The 17,700-nt window shown below is 37.7% G+C and overlaps 1 protein-coding gene and 3 long non-coding RNA genes across 4 annotated transcripts in view; 1 reads left to right on the top strand and 3 right to left on the bottom strand.

Moving 5' to 3' along the window:
* Positions 1-1,677: 1,677 nt before the first annotated feature.
* Positions 1,678-2,657, bottom strand: LOC145726370 (uncharacterized). The gene is made up of 2 exons (XR_014177584.1): positions 1,918-2,657; positions 1,678-1,835 (listed from the first exon to the last, which is right to left on the bottom strand). It is a non-coding gene; the product is annotated as an uncharacterized LOC145726370 (long non-coding RNA).
* Positions 2,658-3,916: 1,259 nt separating this feature from the next.
* Positions 3,917-5,395, top strand: LOC145726359 (uncharacterized). The gene has a single exon (XM_081975408.1). The coding sequence runs from the start codon at positions 3,978-3,980 to the stop codon at positions 5,367-5,369; it is 1,392 nt and encodes a 463-aa protein (XP_081831534.1). The 5' UTR covers positions 3,917-3,977; the 3' UTR covers positions 5,370-5,395.
* A 6,516-nt stretch (positions 5,396-11,911) lies between these two features.
* Positions 11,912-17,700, bottom strand: part of LOC145726366 (uncharacterized) — a 58,953-nt gene continuing 53,164 nt past the window's right edge. The window contains exons 2-3 of the long non-coding RNA XR_014177579.1: positions 12,152-12,645; positions 11,912-12,069 (exon numbers count right to left, since the gene is read on the bottom strand). This is a non-coding gene — a long non-coding RNA (uncharacterized LOC145726366). The remainder of the gene's footprint in view (positions 12,070-12,151; positions 12,646-17,700) is intronic.
* Positions 16,212-17,198, bottom strand: LOC145726371 (uncharacterized). Its single transcript, XR_014177585.1, has 2 exons — positions 16,452-17,198; positions 16,212-16,369 (listed from the first exon to the last, which is right to left on the bottom strand). It is a non-coding gene; the product is annotated as an uncharacterized LOC145726371 (long non-coding RNA).

Genomic DNA, 17,700 nt, shown 5'->3' with positions numbered 1-17,700 from the left:
TTCGAATTTTTTTTGGACGCTAGAACGCGTCAAAATTCTTTTACCCTAAAATCACATATTTTGGGACACACGTCGCTTTGACCCTAAATAACTCTCTTATTTGACAAGTTACGTCAAAATGTCATAGAAAACAAAAGATAGAGCAGATTTCAAGCTTTCTAAAAATGTCCCCCCTTGAGCTGATTGATAACACCGTTTGGACGCTAGAACGCGTCAAAATTCTTTCACCCTAAAATCACATATTTTGGGACACACCTTGCTTTGACCCTAAACAACTCTCTTATTTGACAAGTTACGTCAAAATATCATAGAAAACAAACGATAGAGCAGATTTCAAGCTTTCTAAAAATGTCCCCCATCAGCTGATTGATAACACCGTTTGGACGCTAGAAGGCGTCAAATTTCCTTTACCATAATATCACATATTATATTGTAAATATTTTTCAGTCAGATTTCATGTCTCTTAATCCGGCCGAGTTCCTGGCAAAGAAATTTTACACAATTAACACAGTCAGTTAAAATGTTAAATTTTAGATCTAACTCTGTTAGTTTTTGAGATATCAAAAAACCGACTGCATCAGAGTCTTTTCCGGGACATTTTAACATAAAATGACACCGAGACGTCAACTGTAACTTGACAAATAAAAAAGTGGTATTTTTTGACAGTTCGAGGCCGCCATTTTGAATTTTGTGTCAAAATATTGACTTGCACCTCATTTTAAAGCAAATTTCACGTCACAACACTCAGGTCACAAGTAAGTAAGCCTCGTTTATTATAAAAATAAAGTAAGTAAGGTACCTATAAAGCGGCGGATGATATCTGGGGGTAATAAGGTATATTACCCGCAGATGAGATGGGCCAATACTGCAGTAATTGCCGTCGTGTGCATGAATGTAGGGGGAGGGCGAGTCTAGTTCAGCCCCGTAAAGGGTGACACGCAAGGTGCTCTTTAAGTTGCGAGAGAACCCTTCTCTTTTTAGAGACATGAATAAATACTTTTTTTTCAAAATCGGTCCGTTTAGGTATTACTGCAACAAACAATACACTAGGTTCACATCTGCTCGTGGAAGATGTGGCAACATAGGGCACAGTCTCAACTGACAGTCGGCGGCTAAACATTTTGAGGTTAGGAATTTTAAAAAATTTAAAAACAGCAAAAACTACAAACAGAAGAAATAAAAAGTTAATTTAGGGTTCTTGTTTAAGTTTATTAATTAGTGTTGCAACATTTGGTGGTAAACAAACCAATCAAACTTTGGCTTGGGAACAACCACATTCAATTTTAATTATCTGGAAAGCGCACTGGAGCACTGAAGGTGCATTCAAAGGAGTCCTCATTAACAGCCCAATCCATAAAATTTGCAAGAAACGAAAGGCAGGCAATGTGTGTCCAATCCTGGAGACTATTAGGAAGTTCTTGCAGTTTGGTGATGATGTAGCAGTGTTTTAACTTACAACAGAATTGTTGCTGTTTTAAGAACTTGCTTTTGTGATTTAAATTGCTTATTTAGGTATTTTCTTTTGTAAATTTACTCAGCAGCATTAAATACATATCAATTTTGTTTTGTTGTGTGATTTATTTAACATGTTCAGTTCAACAATTTATTGTACCAAAGAGCAGGTAGGTAAATTATCTAATTTTATGAAGAAAACTAGACTTTTGATAAAAAATAAACTCTTCTTAAAGATTTTATTTGTATATTTCATAATGAATACAATTAAAATAGTAATTTAACCTACTACCTATCTGATGTAAAATACTGTATTTAACAGTAGCACCATCTGTTTCTAGCCTTATAGGTAGTCAGAGAAGTATAGGCAAGGGGGGCTAATTCTGTAAAATAATGGCATTTGATCAAATTTACATATTAAGTAACATAGTTAGGTACCTATGTCCTATATCTTTCTAATGTTACCTGAAATATTTCAACACTCTGCATATGGATTTTGACAACACCATTATAACCATTGCTTCAAACACCTTTCGTTGTTCAGTCACCAGGAGTCTTTTACAGCAGCCGTTGATAATGGGACCCTTTCAAAGCATGATAAGCAAACTCCAGAAAGGTACCTACCTGAAACATAAGCTATTTAGTATTAGCAGCTCATTAAAAGGTAGGGGCCTTCCTTTTTATAATATTAGGTAAATCACCTTGTCAGCATCCATGTTTCTTTGATTGAGAAACAACCACTGGCTTGAATAAACTTGGTTCTTGGGACTAAGTAAATAGGTACCTATATGCATGGGCTGTTTCATTGTGATTGTGTGTTTTTTATTAGAAAAGGCATTCTTTTCTGTTTTCCTTCAGAATGTTTCACTGGGCCCCTTGATAGTTGCAAAGTGTAGGTGGGTGGCATTTTCAAAACTCTCTTCCCGAAACATACACACACAACACACACACACACATTATCTAGGTACCTATCTAGTATCGCAGTAGTTACATCGAAATATTGTAAAATTTACATCAAAAATAAAACATTTCGCTTTGTTTACTACCTATTAATTTGCCAACGATGGCGGCCGATGACGTCAAAATTCTATCGCGCTCGGAACGCACGTAATAGACAAGAAAGGCAAATGATGACGTAACCGCGACGGGAAAAAAATGGACCATATCATAGAAAACAAAAAATATCCCCACATGAGTTGATTGATAACACCGTTTGGCCGATCTCGAACTAAGTGACAGCTACTGTCATTTTGACAGCTGGAATGGATTCCTCGTCCCCAAATTAGTCGAAAATGAGTACCATCAACCCTAGTGAAATCGGACTGGTTTTGACGTTATTAGCTGTCAAAGTGACAGAATAACAATAATGCATCTCAAGTGCGTTTTTTATCAAAACAAATCGAGTGAAGGGTGGTTTTTGGCTAATTTTGGGGCGCCCAATCCATTGGTGAAATCACTTTTTTGATATCTCCACAAATCGCCAGTGTCTCGAATTGAGTGACAGCTACTGGCATTTTGACAGCTGGAATGGATTCCCCGTCCCCAAATTAGTGAAATCGGACTGGTTTTGACGTTATTAGCTGTCAAAGTGACAGATTAACAATAATGCATCTCAAGCGCGTTTTTTATCAAAACAAAACGAGTGAAGGGTGGTTTTTGGCTAATTTTGGGGCGCCCAATCCATTGGTGAAATCACTTTTTTGATATCTCCACAAATCGCCAGTGTCTCGAATTGAGTGACAGTTACTGTCATTTTGACAGCTGGAATGGATTCGCCGTCCCCAAATTAGTCGAAAATGAGTACCATCAAGCCTAGTGAAATCGGACTGGTTTTGACGTTATTAGCTGTCAAAGTGACCGGAACAAAACGTGTGTGAACTCGCGCCAGGATACAAAATTAAAAATTAGCGAGCGTCTTGGAAAACGGAGGTGCGAACGACAATTTGCGACGTTGCCAAGTCTCATCATATCACCCATGTTTTGAAGCAGTCTATGTTATGTTTTGAAATGTGATTAATAAAAATAAGTAGTTTTCACCAATATCATCGAATAATCTAATATAGAAGTGTGCAGCTATAAAAGGAATATGTTGATTTAAAATGGTAGGAGCGGGTATGGCAACGCCGCGGTAATTAGTAATTTCTTGTTTACGTTTTGTTGTAACGAAAATAATTCCCATATCTCTATTATTTTGGTTGCCGGTAGAAGAGGCCGACCGCCAAGAAAACCTAGAGAAGAGAGAAGACTTAGGTTAGGTTGAATAATTTTAGAATAGTTCAGAGACTAGATGACTTGACTATACAAAAATATGAGTTGGAATCGCTCGGCTCCGTTTCGCTGCGAGGTCGTCTGAAATTACTAACAATTTTCCTGTGTTAATTACACCCATCGACAGAAAATTTGATCTAATAAGTGTTCGGTAGTTGCGTGCTGACTTCATCTCCATTGAAACCAACAGGTATTTTAGTTCATAAGCTTGGATTCCACTGGGTTAACTTTTAGGTTAGGTTGTTTATAAGTTTAAAATGGGGGTCAACCCCGGGGACTCCGGCTTAGCCGGTGATCCCCAAGTTACTAATAATCCTTCAAATGCCAAACATGATGACAGGATCAAGTACTTCTATCAGGGCAACTCCTTGGGTCCTTTTACTGTGGTTGTGGAAGGCCCCAGGGACAATAATGTTGGTAATATGCACCCTTTGTCCATAGCTAAGATGCTCAGTCAACTCAAACTGCAAAACGTTCGTGGGCCCCTGCGTAAGGGTAAAAACAAAATTATAATTGAATTCAGTAATGCTGAGGCAGCTAACAGTTTCGTCTCGCATAGTGAGTTGGCCGGTAAAGGCTATAATCTTTATATTCCAGAGTATAATGTCTGCTCCAAGGGTATTATTAGAGGTGTACAATTTGATTTCACTTTAGAGGAAATATTGAATAATGTTCAGTCTACTGTGGATATTTTAAAAGTAGTTAGATTTAACAGGAGGTCACTAAATGAGAAGAAGGAAGTTGTTTTTATAAAGACTGGAACGTGTCTACTGACATTTTCTGGAAAAAGTATCCCCAAGTCAATTAATTTGTATGGTGTTGAAATGGAGGTAGAAAATTATATAATGCCCGTCACTCAGTGCTTTAACTGTTTTCTCTTTGGCCATACTAAAAAACAGTGCAGAGGTAAGCCTAAATGTGCAAAATGTTCGGACCAAGGCCACTCAGAGGATAATTGTACAAAGGACTTTAGGTGTGTTAACTGTGGTAACAACCACAGGTCAACCAACAAGGAATGTCTCGAATACCAAAGGCAGAAACAAATTAAAATATATATGTCAGTAGACAGAATTTCTTTTTATGAAGCTGATAAAATGCTTCCAAAAACTAAAAAGTCCTCTTTCTCAAGGCAGGCTGGGGATTTCCCCAATTTGCGTGAGCGGGAAGGGAAGAATGTACAGGGATTTAGCCAGGTATCTAACAACAGAGATATATACCAGAAAAGTAAAAATAGGGAAACATTAGAGAAAAACCCCTCTTACAGTAGTGTAGCATCACAACTGGCGTCACGACGCTCAGATGTAAAAAAAAGAAAAATTTTGTCACCCTCTATCTCCCCCGGGTATGATAGGGAAGCTGTGAAACAGTGCTTGGTGCCACAACCAACTCGTATGAAGGCATTCGACTCAAGTTCTTCTTGGTGCCATGAAGTGGGGGGCCCCCCCGGGCAGGCCTCACAGCATGGTGCCAATTCAGGGGGTGTGGACAAGCCTCCTGAGGAGATTGAACAAATGAGATTTGCGTTGTTAAACATTGTGAAAAATATGCATTTCAGTGATATGCTGTTGATGCAAAATGTATTAAAAAATTTGAATGTGTCTTTAGATGTGCAAGGTCCTCCTTCAGAGATGGAGGATGATACTTGGTAACAAGTTCGCTGCCTCTTGCGTATTCTCCAATGGAATATACGAAGTGTATATTCCAATCTCATAAATTTGCAATTATTTAATAATAGTAATAAGTTTGACATCATTGTGTTGCAAGAGACATGGCTGAGGAATACCCAGCCTTTCTCTCTAAAGGGATATGTATGTGTCAGAAGTGACAGGAATGACGGTAAAGGTGGTATCCTTACCCTTGTTAAATCTGGTTTAGAGTTTGACATTGTTGACAACTTAGTTGCCAACATCCCTATTAATTTCCAAATCCAATCTATTAAGCTTAAACTTTCAAATATTACCTTAGTGAATGTGTACTGTCCTCCTAACATTCGAATCGAGTTCAACCAGCTCAAAAGTGTCATTGATCAGTTTGCTCACCCAAAACTGATAGTGGGGGACTTTAATAGTCAACACCCACTATGGGGAAGTGATATACCCAACATAATGGGAAATCACATATATAATATACTTGATAATAATGATATTTTGATCCTTAATGATGGTTCACCAACTAGGTTCACTAGTCCTCTCTTGAACAAGTCCTGCCCGGATATCTCTGTCATTTCTGCTGCCTTAAGCCCTTATTGTACCTGGAGTACAATGGAGGACACAGGGAGTAGTGATCACTTTCCAATCCAAATCTCAATCTCAGGTGAAGGTCGGAGTCAGTCACCAAGTTACCTAAGTAGGGAAAAGGTTTCAAAACTTAATGTTAAGGGCTGTAATTGGGATTCATATCATGTGGCAGCATTGAATAAACTAAATAAATGGGGTTCCATTTCAAATTATAGTGAGTTTGAAAGGTTTCTGAGTGAAGTAGTTCAGGAGAATGTCCCTGTACGCAAGCCTTACCTCGGTAAAAAACCCAAACCTCCTACTCCTTGGTGGGACAATGAATGTAATAATATCTTATGTCTTCGTAAAGAAAAACTTAAAGAGCTTCGAGCTAATGCTTCCATTGAGAATTTTGTTGAGTGCAAGAGAGTCATGGCTTTGTCTAAATTTGTATTTAAAAACAAAAAGAAGGCCTCCTTTGTCAAATTCTGCAACAATCTAAACCGTAACACCCCAATGGGTGAAGTTTGGAAAACAGTGAAAAGATTTGGCAGCAGTATAAATAGACCTAACTGTAAGACGGTTAGCATAGCAGAGATGGTGGCAGTGGAGATGCTGGATGGGTGGGAGCAGGCTTCTATTGGGCTGACTCCCTCCGAATTTTGCTTCACACCAGGTGAGGGGGGGGGGGGTGATCCTCCATTCTCCCTTCTGGAACTTGAATACGCACTGAAGGATAAAAGGGACACCTCACCAGGAATGGACAATGTTTACTACTCTATGATTAAGAATCTTCCAGTCCGAGCAAAGGAGTTGTTGTTGGGGATGTATAATGGGGCACTCTTTGGTCACGAGATTCCATTTCAATGGAAAAGAACTAAAATTCTACCTTTATTGAAGCCAGATCATCAGTCGGGAAACGTTAAGAGCTACAGACCAATTGCTCTAAATTCTTGTGTGGGGAAAGTCCTGGAAACAGTTATTAAAAACAGAATAGAGTGGGATTTGGAGAATAGGAGATGGTTTCCTAGTGACCAGATGGGATTTAGGAGGGGGAAGGGTAGTTTGGAGTGTCTTTCTACCCTGACTCTATGTATCCTTAAAGGTTTCCATACAAGATTGTATACGGTGGGAGTCTTCCTGGATGTGTCAGCTGCTTATGATAACGTAAGCATTCATAAATTGTATGATATTTTGGGAGAAGCTAGCATATCTACCGATATTAAAAATCTTATCTTTAACTTGCTATCTAATCGTGAAATTTACGTAGATTTGCTGGATAATAACATTGTGGGTCCGCGAAAGGTTACCATAGGATTGCCCCAGGGGTCCCCCCTGAGTCCAATTTTATTTAATATTTACACCCGGAAAATTCATAAAATTCCAAAAACCAACATTAGGATAATTCAATATGCTGATGACATTGTTTTATATTGTAGTGGGCCCAATATTCCAGATATTATTAGGGAAATGAATGAGTTTCTGTTGCAGCTGGGTGCCCTCTTTTCCTCATTGAACCTGCATCTGTCCCCTAATAAGTCAAAGGCAATAGTTTTCTCGCCAAGAAAATCATACAACTTTCCAATTGACTGTATTACTTATGAGGGAAGTGTAATCTCATGGGTCAAAGAATATAAATATTTGGGTATCATACTGACTGAAAATTTGAACTGGTCTAAGCAGACTGATCGGATGTGTATTGGGGCTAGGAAGGGCATTAATGTTATGAAGGCTGTTACGCGTGTGTGGTGGGGAGCGGATCCGATCACCTTGCTCTCTATTTATAAGGGTCTAGTTCGGTCTCATCTTGACTTTGGTGGGTTTCTATTGAGTCCCATCACTAAGAAAAACCAGAGCAAATTGGACAGGGTCCAATTTGAAGCCCTGAGGGTTATTACGGGATGCATGAAATCCACTCCAACTAATTTGTTGCTGACTGAATGTGCTGAAATGGCTTTGGAGTACAGAATGGGATTGCTAGCAAAGAAATTTGTGTTGAAAAACTTTATGTATGATAATAATCACATTTTGGATGGTTTGGGGGAAGTCTTGGAGCTGTACAGTTTTAGGGGATATCTGTCTAACAGACCCCGTCCTTACTTGGTGCGTGCGTTTGAGGAGCTAGGTGATTTTGTTGAGTACATTAAGTCTTACTCGGTTTTTCCTGATTTTTGTTATAATCTTGATTATCAAATGATGACGGTCCCGCTTGTCAACATAAACTTGCGGAAGGATGATCCCAGGGTTAGGGAGTCTTTTCTGGAAAAGATTAATGGGAGTTTTTCCGATTATGTCCACATTTACACGGATGCCTCCCTTGACAGAGATGCTGCATCTGCCGGTTTCGGCATTTTTTGTCCCCAGTTGGACTACAGTTTTTCTTCGCGCCTTCCTAGGTTTATTCAAATCTGTACAGCTGAGACGGTTGCCATACACCAGGCGGTTGAAATGTGTCTTAAAAAGAAGGTTAAGAAGGCCATTATATTTAGTGACTCGCAGAGTGCCATTCAGAAGATCTCCAGGACATCATCCAAACACCGTCTGGATCACATTTCCTTTCTTACAAAGCAGATTATTATAGAGGCAAATGAATCCGACACGGTCGTGAAATTATGTTATGTGCCGAGCCACTGTGGCATTGCGGGTAATGAAAGGGCGGACCTCTTGGCCTGCCTGGGTAGGAATTTGAATGTACCCTTGCCCATTCAACTTGACTGGGATGAGTTTTACCCGGAGGTTAAGCGTAGGCATTTTGCTGGGTGGCAAACTGCTTGGAGGCGAACATTTTTGAGCAAGGGTCGTAGATATCTTGGCGAGTCTGATGCGTTTCCCTCTAAGCCTTGGTTCTCTGGACTGACTTATAAAGATAGAAGGCATATTACCACCATTATTCGCATTAGGACAGGGCATTGTTTGGTGCCTCAACATTTGTTTATGTTAGGAAGAGCGGACTCTTCATTATGTCATTGTGGTTCGCAGGGCACGTTGGAGCATATTTTGTTCCAATGTGACCGAATGAATGGAGATTTGTACCAGGAATTGATTAAAAGTGGAATCCAGGCTCCTGTATGCCTGCGGGGTGTGTTGGGTTCGCCGTCATCCACCATAATTAAACTCATTTGTCATTTTTTGAAAGTTAACAATATTGATTTATGATTTTAACATTATTGGATCATTTCCAGATCTCTGACACCTTCCTTTCCATCCGAGGCTCTTCCAAAAGTGTTTCAGCTCCTCCAGAGCCCGGGAGCGTGAAGAGTTTGAATCCTTTGTTGTGTTGTCTTGCTAACTTCTTAATCAGACCTAAGAGGAGGAGCTTAAGCTCCGACGTGGCGTAGGCCACCCTCGACCTAACCTGACTTGGCCTGGCTGAATACCCTAGTGGTGAAAGCCATAAAGAAAGTTAAAAAAAAAAAAAAAAGACTAGATGACTTGTGATAATTTTATGGCTACAATAAATGTTACTTTATGTTCAGCCCTTAGTTTTTGAGCTTTTCTAAGTGAGTAACCCTCTACGAACGATTCCGCACGCCTAATAGGTACCTATACTATTTTTCAATAAAACTGTAAACTTTAATGGCCTGTTTTTCATATGTTAGGTATGTTATTACTTAGGTGATAAAATTAGATAGTTTTGTCTAATATTATTTAAATTTTTAGGAGTGAAGTTATAGGTAGTCAACTTTAATTTGACTAGAGTTTCAACAGAGCCACAAATGTTGAACCACCCTATAAACTAGGATTCATTTAGGTACTACTGCTGCTAAAAATGTCTATTTCCTATAAGGTGGAATTAACTTTAAACATTTTTAGCAAGCTTGAGAAACATTTGTCAGAGTCTGTTCTGAACACTGCTTCAGAAACAGGATCTATAAAAAGTGTTGTGGGCCCAACCAAAAGGTAAATAATAAAATTAGCTTAGTATTTGGGTGATTATAATGTAAAAATAGTATATTTTATTAGGTAAATAAATAGGAAAATAGTAAGATACGTATTGGAGTAGAAGTGATCTTGGTTCAACAGCAAGTTTGCAGAAACCGGTCAATGGATCGTTGGGATAAAAGTTGAAGTACTTTGTCCAGAAAAGCTGGTAGGTAGCTTCTGACTCCTATTGATGTATGTTGTCCTTGTACCATAGTCGCAATCCTTTTCGACCCCCCCATTCAGGGCTTCAGTGTCAGTAAATTACCACCATTTTCAGCAAGAATAGTGGCCAGTATAATCACATTGCATTGGGCATTTTGTTAACTGTATTAAATATGTCCTATTGGTTTGTTGTTCCGAAAACTAATAAACGACCTGGGGAGATCTGGTGTTGGTCCGTATACGTTTAATCCAGGTAGGTTCTATAATAACAAATTTTCTCCACTCTAGTTGGAATATTAACAATTATTATTATGTCATCTCTAATATCAACCCTTTTTGTTTTAGCATACTCCATCAGCCACACCAATAACCAGCACAGCCTGTAATTTTTATGATTCAATGTATTATAAGTAAGTGCATGCATTTTTAGGTGACAATACAAACAATCCTGGCTATTTAGTATAAATAATATAATAGTGGAAAAAATGCTATATTATCCATGGTTTAGACAGCATTTATTGACCTTATCTTCTCTCTTACAATAAAAGCTTCTGTCTGTCAAAACATTGGTTAATAATATACTATTTTTGTACTTATTTCACCTAATTTAAGGTCCTTTGGCATAAATATGCCCTTTGCTGTGCACTGGAGCAAATTAAACATTTGCCAAAAATGCGCTTTTTGTAAAAATAGCATATTTCTTGATACACGTCGCTCTGACCCTAAATTACTCCTTTATTTGACAAGTCTTTGACTTTGTTTGACAAATGTCATAGAAAACAAAAGATAGAGCAGACTTCAAGCTTTCCAAAAATATCCCCCCTAGAGTTGATTGGTCATACCGCTTGGCCGCTGAAGGGCGTCAAAATTCATTCACCATAAAATCACATATTTTTTGACACGTCGCTTTGACCCTAAATTACTCCCTTATTTGACAAGTTATGTCAAAATGTCATAGAAAACAAAATATAGAGCAGATTTCAAGCTTCCCAAAAATATCGCCCCATGGTTCGATTGATTGCACCGTTTGGCCGCTAGAGGGCTTCAAAGTTCCTTCACCATAAAATCACATATTTTTTGACACACGTCGCTTTGACCCTGAATTACTCCCTTATTTGACAAGTTACGTCAAAATGTCATAGAAAACAAAAGATAGAGCAGATTTCAAGCTTCCCAAAAATATCCCCCCACGATTCGATTGATTGCACCGTGCAACAAACAATACACTAGGTTCACATCTGCTCGTGGAAGATGTGGCAACATAGGGCACAGTCTCAACTGACACTACTGACAGTCGGCGGCTAAACATTTTGAGGTTAGGAATTTTAAAAAATTTAAAAACAGCAAAAACAGAAGAAATTTCGAAATTTTTTTTCACAAACAGAAGAAATAAAAACTTAATTTAGGATTGTTTAAGTGTATTAATTAGTGTTGCATCACTTGGTAGTAAACAAACCAATCAAACTTTGGCTTGGGAACAACCACATTCAATTTTAATTATCTGGAGTTTTAAGTTAAGAGCACTGGAGGTGCATTCAAACAAGTGGTCATTAACAGCCCAATCCATAAAATTTGCAAGAAACGAAAGGCAGGCAATGTGTGTCCAATCCTGGAGACTATTAGGAAGTTCTTGCAGTTTGGTGATGATGTAGCAGTGTTTTAACTTACAACAGAATTGTTGCTGTTTTAACAACTTGCTTTTGTGATTTAAATTGCTTATTTAGGTATTTTCTTTTGTAAATTTACTCAGCAGCATTAAATACATATCAATTTTGTTTTGTTGTGTGATTTATTTAACATGTTCAGTTCAACAATTTATTGTACCAAAGAGCAGGTAGGTAAATTATCTAATTTTATGAAGAAAACTAGACTTTTGATAAAAAATAAACTCTTCTTAAAGATTTTATTTGTATATTTCATAATGAATACAATTAAAATAGTAATTTAACCTACTACCTATCTGATGTAAAATACTGTATTTAACAGTAGCACCATCTGTTTCTAGCCTTATAGGTAGTCAGAGAAGTATAGGCAAGGGGGGCTAATTCTGTAAAATAATGGCATTTGATCAAATTTACATATTAAGTAACATAGTTAGGTACCTATGTCCTATATCTTTCTAATGTTACCTGAAATATTTCAACACTCTGCATATGGATTTTGACAACACCATTATAACCATTGCTTCAAACACCTTTCGTTGTTCAGTCACCAGGAGTCTTTTACAGCAGCCGTTGATAATGGGACCCTTTCAAAGCATGATAAGCAAACTCCAGAAAGGTACCTACCTGAAACATAAGCTATTTAGTATTAGCAGCTCATTAAAAGGTAGGGGCCTTCCTTTTTATAATATTAGGTAAATCACCTTGTCAGCATCCATGTTTCTTTGATTGAGAAACAACCACTGGCTTGAATAAACTTGGTTCTTGGGACTAAGTAAATAGGTACCTATATGCATGGGCTGTTTCATTGTGATTGTGTGTTTTTTATTAGAAAAGGCATTCTTTTCTGTTTTCCTTCAGAATGTTTCACTGGGCCCCTTGATAGTTGCAAAGTGTAGGTGGGTGGCATTTTCAAAACTCTCTTCCCGAAACATACACACACACACACATTATCTAGGTACCTATCTAGTATCGCAGTAGTTACATCGAAATATTGTAAAATTTACATCAAAAATAAAACATTTCGCTTTGTTTACTACCTATTAATTTGCCAACGATGGCGGCCGATGACGTCAAAATTCTATCGCGCTCGGAACGCACGTAATAGACAAGAAAGGCAAATGATGACGTAACCGCGACGGGAAAAAAATGGACCATATCATAGAAAACAAAAAATATCCCCACATGAGTTGATTGATAACACCGTTTGGCCGATCTCGAACTAAGTGACAGCTACTGTCATTTTGACAGCTGGAATGGATTCCTCGTCCCCAAATTAGTCGAAAATGAGTACCATCAACCCTAGTGAAATCGGACTGGTTTTGACGTTATTAGCTGTCAAAGTGACAGAATAACAATAATGCATCTCAAGTGCGTTTTTTATCAAAACAAATCGAGTGAAGGATGGTTTTTGGCTAATTTTGGGGCGCCCAATCCATTGGTGAAATCACTTCTTTGATATCTCCACAAATCGCCAGTGTCTCGAATTGAGTGACAGCTACTGTCATTTTGACAGATGGAATGGATTCCCCGTCCCCAAATTAGTGAAATCGGACTGGTTTTGACGTTATTAGCTGTCAAAGTGACAGATTAACAATAATGCATCTCAAACGCGTTTTTTATCAAAACAAAACGAGTGAAGGGTGGTTTTTGGCTAATTTTGGGGCGCCCAATCCATTGGTGAAATTACTTCTTTGATATCTCCACAAATCGCCAGTGTCTCGAATTGAGTGACAGTTACTGTCATTTTGACAGCTGGAATGGATTCGCCGTCCCCAAATTAGTCAAAAATGAGTACCATCAAGCCTAGTGAAATCGGACTGGTTTTGACGTTATTAGCTGTCAAAGTGACCGGAACAAAACGTGTGTGAACTCGCGCCAGGATACAAAATTAAAAATAAGCGAGCGTCTTGGAAAACGGAGGTGCGAACGACAATTTGCGACGTTGCCAAGTCTCATCATATCACCCATGTTTTGAAGCAGTCTATGTTATGTTTTGAAATGTGATTAATAAAAATAAGTAGTTTTCACCAATATCATCGAATAATCTAATATAGAAGTGTGCAGCTATAAAAGAAATATGTTGATTTAAAATGGTAGGAGCGGGTATGGCAACGCCGCGGTAATTAGTAATTTCTTGTCTTGTTTACGTTTTGTGGTATCCGTATATTGCGAAAAAATCGTAGCTCTTTTATTTAAATTCGCAGGAAATTCGTTCCAACGCCATTCGAAAAAGCATAAAAAATACTACAAAATGAGTTAAAAATGGCCTCTGTAGCTCCTCCCGTTACCGAGATATTGAATTTCAAAAAGTACCTAAAAAACCTCTCTAATACCCCCCCATTCTTTAAATTTTTTTGAAAAGTGAAAAATTTTAAAGTGCTTTTTTTGTGCTTATTTCACCTAATTTAAGGTTCTTTTGTATAAATATGCCCTTTGCTGTGCATTGGAACCCTTATAGAGCAAAATAAAAATTTGTCAAAATTGCACTTTTGACAAAAATTGATTTTTTTGTCTTTTTGAAAAATCGTAGCTCTTTTATTTAAATTCGCAGGAAATTCGTTCCAATGCCATTTGAAAAAGCATAGAAAATACTACAAAATGGGTTAAAAATGGCCTCTGTAGCTCCTCCCGTTACCGAGATATTGAATTTCAAAAAGTACCTAAAAAACCTCTCTAATACCCCCCCATTCTTTCAATTTTTTTGAAAAGTAAAAAATTTTAAAGTGCTTTTTTTGTGATTATTTCACCTAATTTAATGTTCTTTTGTATAAGTATGCCCTTTGCTGTGCATTGGAACCCTTATAGAGCAAAATAAAAAAATTGAAAATTTCGACAAAAAATGGCATTTTTCGAATTTTTTTTGGACGCTAGAACGCGTCAAAATTCTTTTACCCTAAAATCACATATTTTGGGACACACGTCGCTTTGACCCTAAATAACTCTCTTATTTGACAAGTTACGTCAAAATGTCATAGAAAACAAAAGATAGAGCAGATTTCAAGCTTTCTAAAAATGTCCCCCCTTGAGCTGATTGATAACACCGTTTGGACGCTAGAACGCGTCAAAATTCTTTCACCCTAAAATCACATATTTTGGGACACACCTTGCTTTGACCCTAAACAACTCTCTTATTTGACAAGTTACGTCAAAATATCATAGAAAACAAACGATAGAGCAGATTTCAAGCTTTCTAAAAATGTCCCCCATCAGCTGATTGATAACACCGTTTGGACGCTAGAAGGCGTCAAATTTCCTTTACCATAATATCACATATTATATTGTAAATATTTTTCAGTCAGATTTCATGTCTCTTAATCCGGCCGAGTTCCTGGCAAAGAAATTTTACACAATTAACACAGTCAGTTAAAATGTTAAATTTTAGATCTAACTCTGTTAGTTTTTGAGATATCAAAAAACCGACTGCATCAGAGTCTTTTCCGGGACATTTTAACATAAAATGACACCGAGACGTCAACTGTAACTTGACAAATAAAAAAGTGGTATTTTTTGACAGTTCGAGGCCGCCATTTTGAATTTTGTGTCAAAATATTGACTTGCACCTCATTTTAAAGCAAATTTCACGTCACAACACTCAGGTCACAAGTAAGTAAGCCTCGTTTATTATAAAAATAAAGTAAGTAAGGTACCTATAAAGCGGCGGATGATATCTGGGGGTAATAAGGTATATTACCCGCAGATGAGATGGGCCAATACTGCAGTAATTGCCGTCGTGTGCATGAATGTAGGGGGAGGGCGAGTCTAGTTCAGCCCCGTAAAGGGTGACACGCAAGGTGCTCTTTAAGTTGCGAGAGAACCCTTCTCTTTTTAGAGACATGAATAAATACTTTTTTTTCAAAATCGGTCCGTTTAGGTATTACTGCAACAAACAATACACTAGGTTCACATCTGCTCGTGGAAGATGTGGCAACATAGGGCACAGTCTCAACTGACAGTCGGCGGCTAAACATTTTGAGGTTAGGAATTTTAAAAAATTTAAAAACAGCAAAAACTACAAACAGAAGAAATAAAAAGTTAATTTAGGGTTCTTGTTTAAGTTTATTAATTAGTGTTGCAACACTTGGTGGTAAACAAACCAATCAAACTTTGGCTTGGGAACAACCACATTCAATTTTAATTATCTGGAAAGAGCACTGGAGCACTGAAGGTGCATTCAAAGGAGTCCTCATTAACAGCCCAATCCATAAAATTTGCAAGAAACGAAAGGCAGGCAATGTGTGTCCAATCCTGGAGACTATTAGGAAGTTCTTGCAGTTTGGTGATGATGTAGCAGTGTTTTAACTTACAACAGAATTGTTGCTGTTTTAAGAACTTGCTTTTGTGATTTAAATTGCTTATTTAGGTATTTTCTTTTGTAAATTTACTCAGCAGCATTAAATACATATCAATTTTGTTTTGTTGTGTGATTTATTTAACATGTTCAGTTCAACAATTTATTGTACCAAAGAGCAGGTAGGTAAATTATCTAATTTTATGAAGAAAACTAGACTTTTGATAAAAAATAAACTCTTCTTAAAGATTTTATTTGTATATTTCATAATGAATACAATTAAAATAGTAATTTAACCTACTACCTATCTGATGTAAAATACTGTATTTAACAGTAGCACCATCTGTTTCTAGCCTTATAGGTAGTCAGAGAAGTATAGGCAAGGGGGGCTAATTCTGTAAAATAATGGCATTTGATCAAATTTACATATTAAGTAACATAGTTAGGTACCTATGTCCTATATCTTTCTAATGTTACCTGAAATATTTCAACACTCTGCATATGGATTTTGACAACACCATTATAACCATTGCTTCAAACACCTTTCGTTGTTCAGTCACCAGGAGTCTTTTACAGCAGCCGTTGATAATGGGACCCTTTCAAAGCATGATAAGCAAACTCCAGAAAGGTACCTACCTGAAACATAAGCTATTTAGTATTAGCAGCTCATTAAAAGGTAGGGGCCTTCCTTTTTATAATATTAGGTAAATCACCTTGTCAGCATCCATGTTTCTTTGATTGAGAAACAACCACTGGCTTGAATAAACTTGGTTCTTGGGACTAAGTAAATAGGTACCTATATGCATGGGCTGTTTCATTGTGATTGTGTGTTTTTTATTAGAAAAGGCATTCTTTTCTGTTTTCCTTCAGAATGTTTCACTGGGCCCCTTGATAGTTGCAAAGTGTAGGTGGGTGGCATTTTCAAAACTCTCTTCCCGAAACATACACACACAACACACACACACACATTATCTAGGTACCTATCTAGTATCGCAGTAGTTACATCGAAATATTGTAAAATTTACATCAAAAATAAAACATTTCGCTTTGTTTACTACCTATTAATTTGCCAACGATGGCGGCCGATGACGTCAAAATTCTATCGCGCTCGGAACGCACGTAATAGACAAGAAAGGCAAATGATGACGTAACCGCGACGGGAAAAAAATGGACCATATCATAGAAAACAAAAAATATCCCCACATGAGTTGATTGATAACACCGTTTGGCCGATCTCGAACTAAGTGACAGCTACTGTCATTTTGACAGCTGGAATGGATTCCTCGTCCCCAAATTAGTCGAAAATGAGTACCATCAACCCTAGTGAAATCGGACTGGTTTTGACGTTATTAGCTGTCAAAGTGACAGAATAACAATAATGCATCTCAAGTGCGTTTTTTATCAAAACAAATCGAGTGAAGGATGGTTTTTGGCTAATTTTGGGGCGCCCAATCCATTGGTGAAATCACTTTTTTGATATCTCCACAAATCGCCAGTGTCTCGAATTGAGTGACAGCTACTGGCATTTTGACAGCTGGAATGGATTCCCCGTCCCCAAATTAGTGAAATCGGACTGGTTTTGACGTTATTAGCTGTCAAAGTGACAGATTAACAATAATGCATCTCAAGCGCGTTTTTTATCAAAACAAAACGAGTGAAGGGTGGTTTTTGGCTAATTTTGGGGCGCCCAATCCATTGGTGAAATCACTTTTTTGATATCTCCACA

The sequence above is a fragment of the Ips typographus genome, linkage group LG3, assembly GCF_016097725.1.
Source record: "Ips typographus isolate SLU linkage group LG3, UJ_Ityp_2.0, whole genome shotgun sequence".
Taxonomy (NCBI): domain Eukaryota; kingdom Metazoa; phylum Arthropoda; class Insecta; order Coleoptera; family Curculionidae; genus Ips; species Ips typographus.
The sequence above is the reverse complement of the archived record's forward strand: the minus strand, read 5'-3'. Positions and strand labels throughout refer to the sequence as shown.

Coding starts and splice junctions, on each gene's coding strand:
- LOC145726359 (XM_081975408.1), top strand. CDS start 3,978: ATGGGGGTCAACCCCGGGGACTCCGGCTTAGCCGGTGATCCCCAAGTT.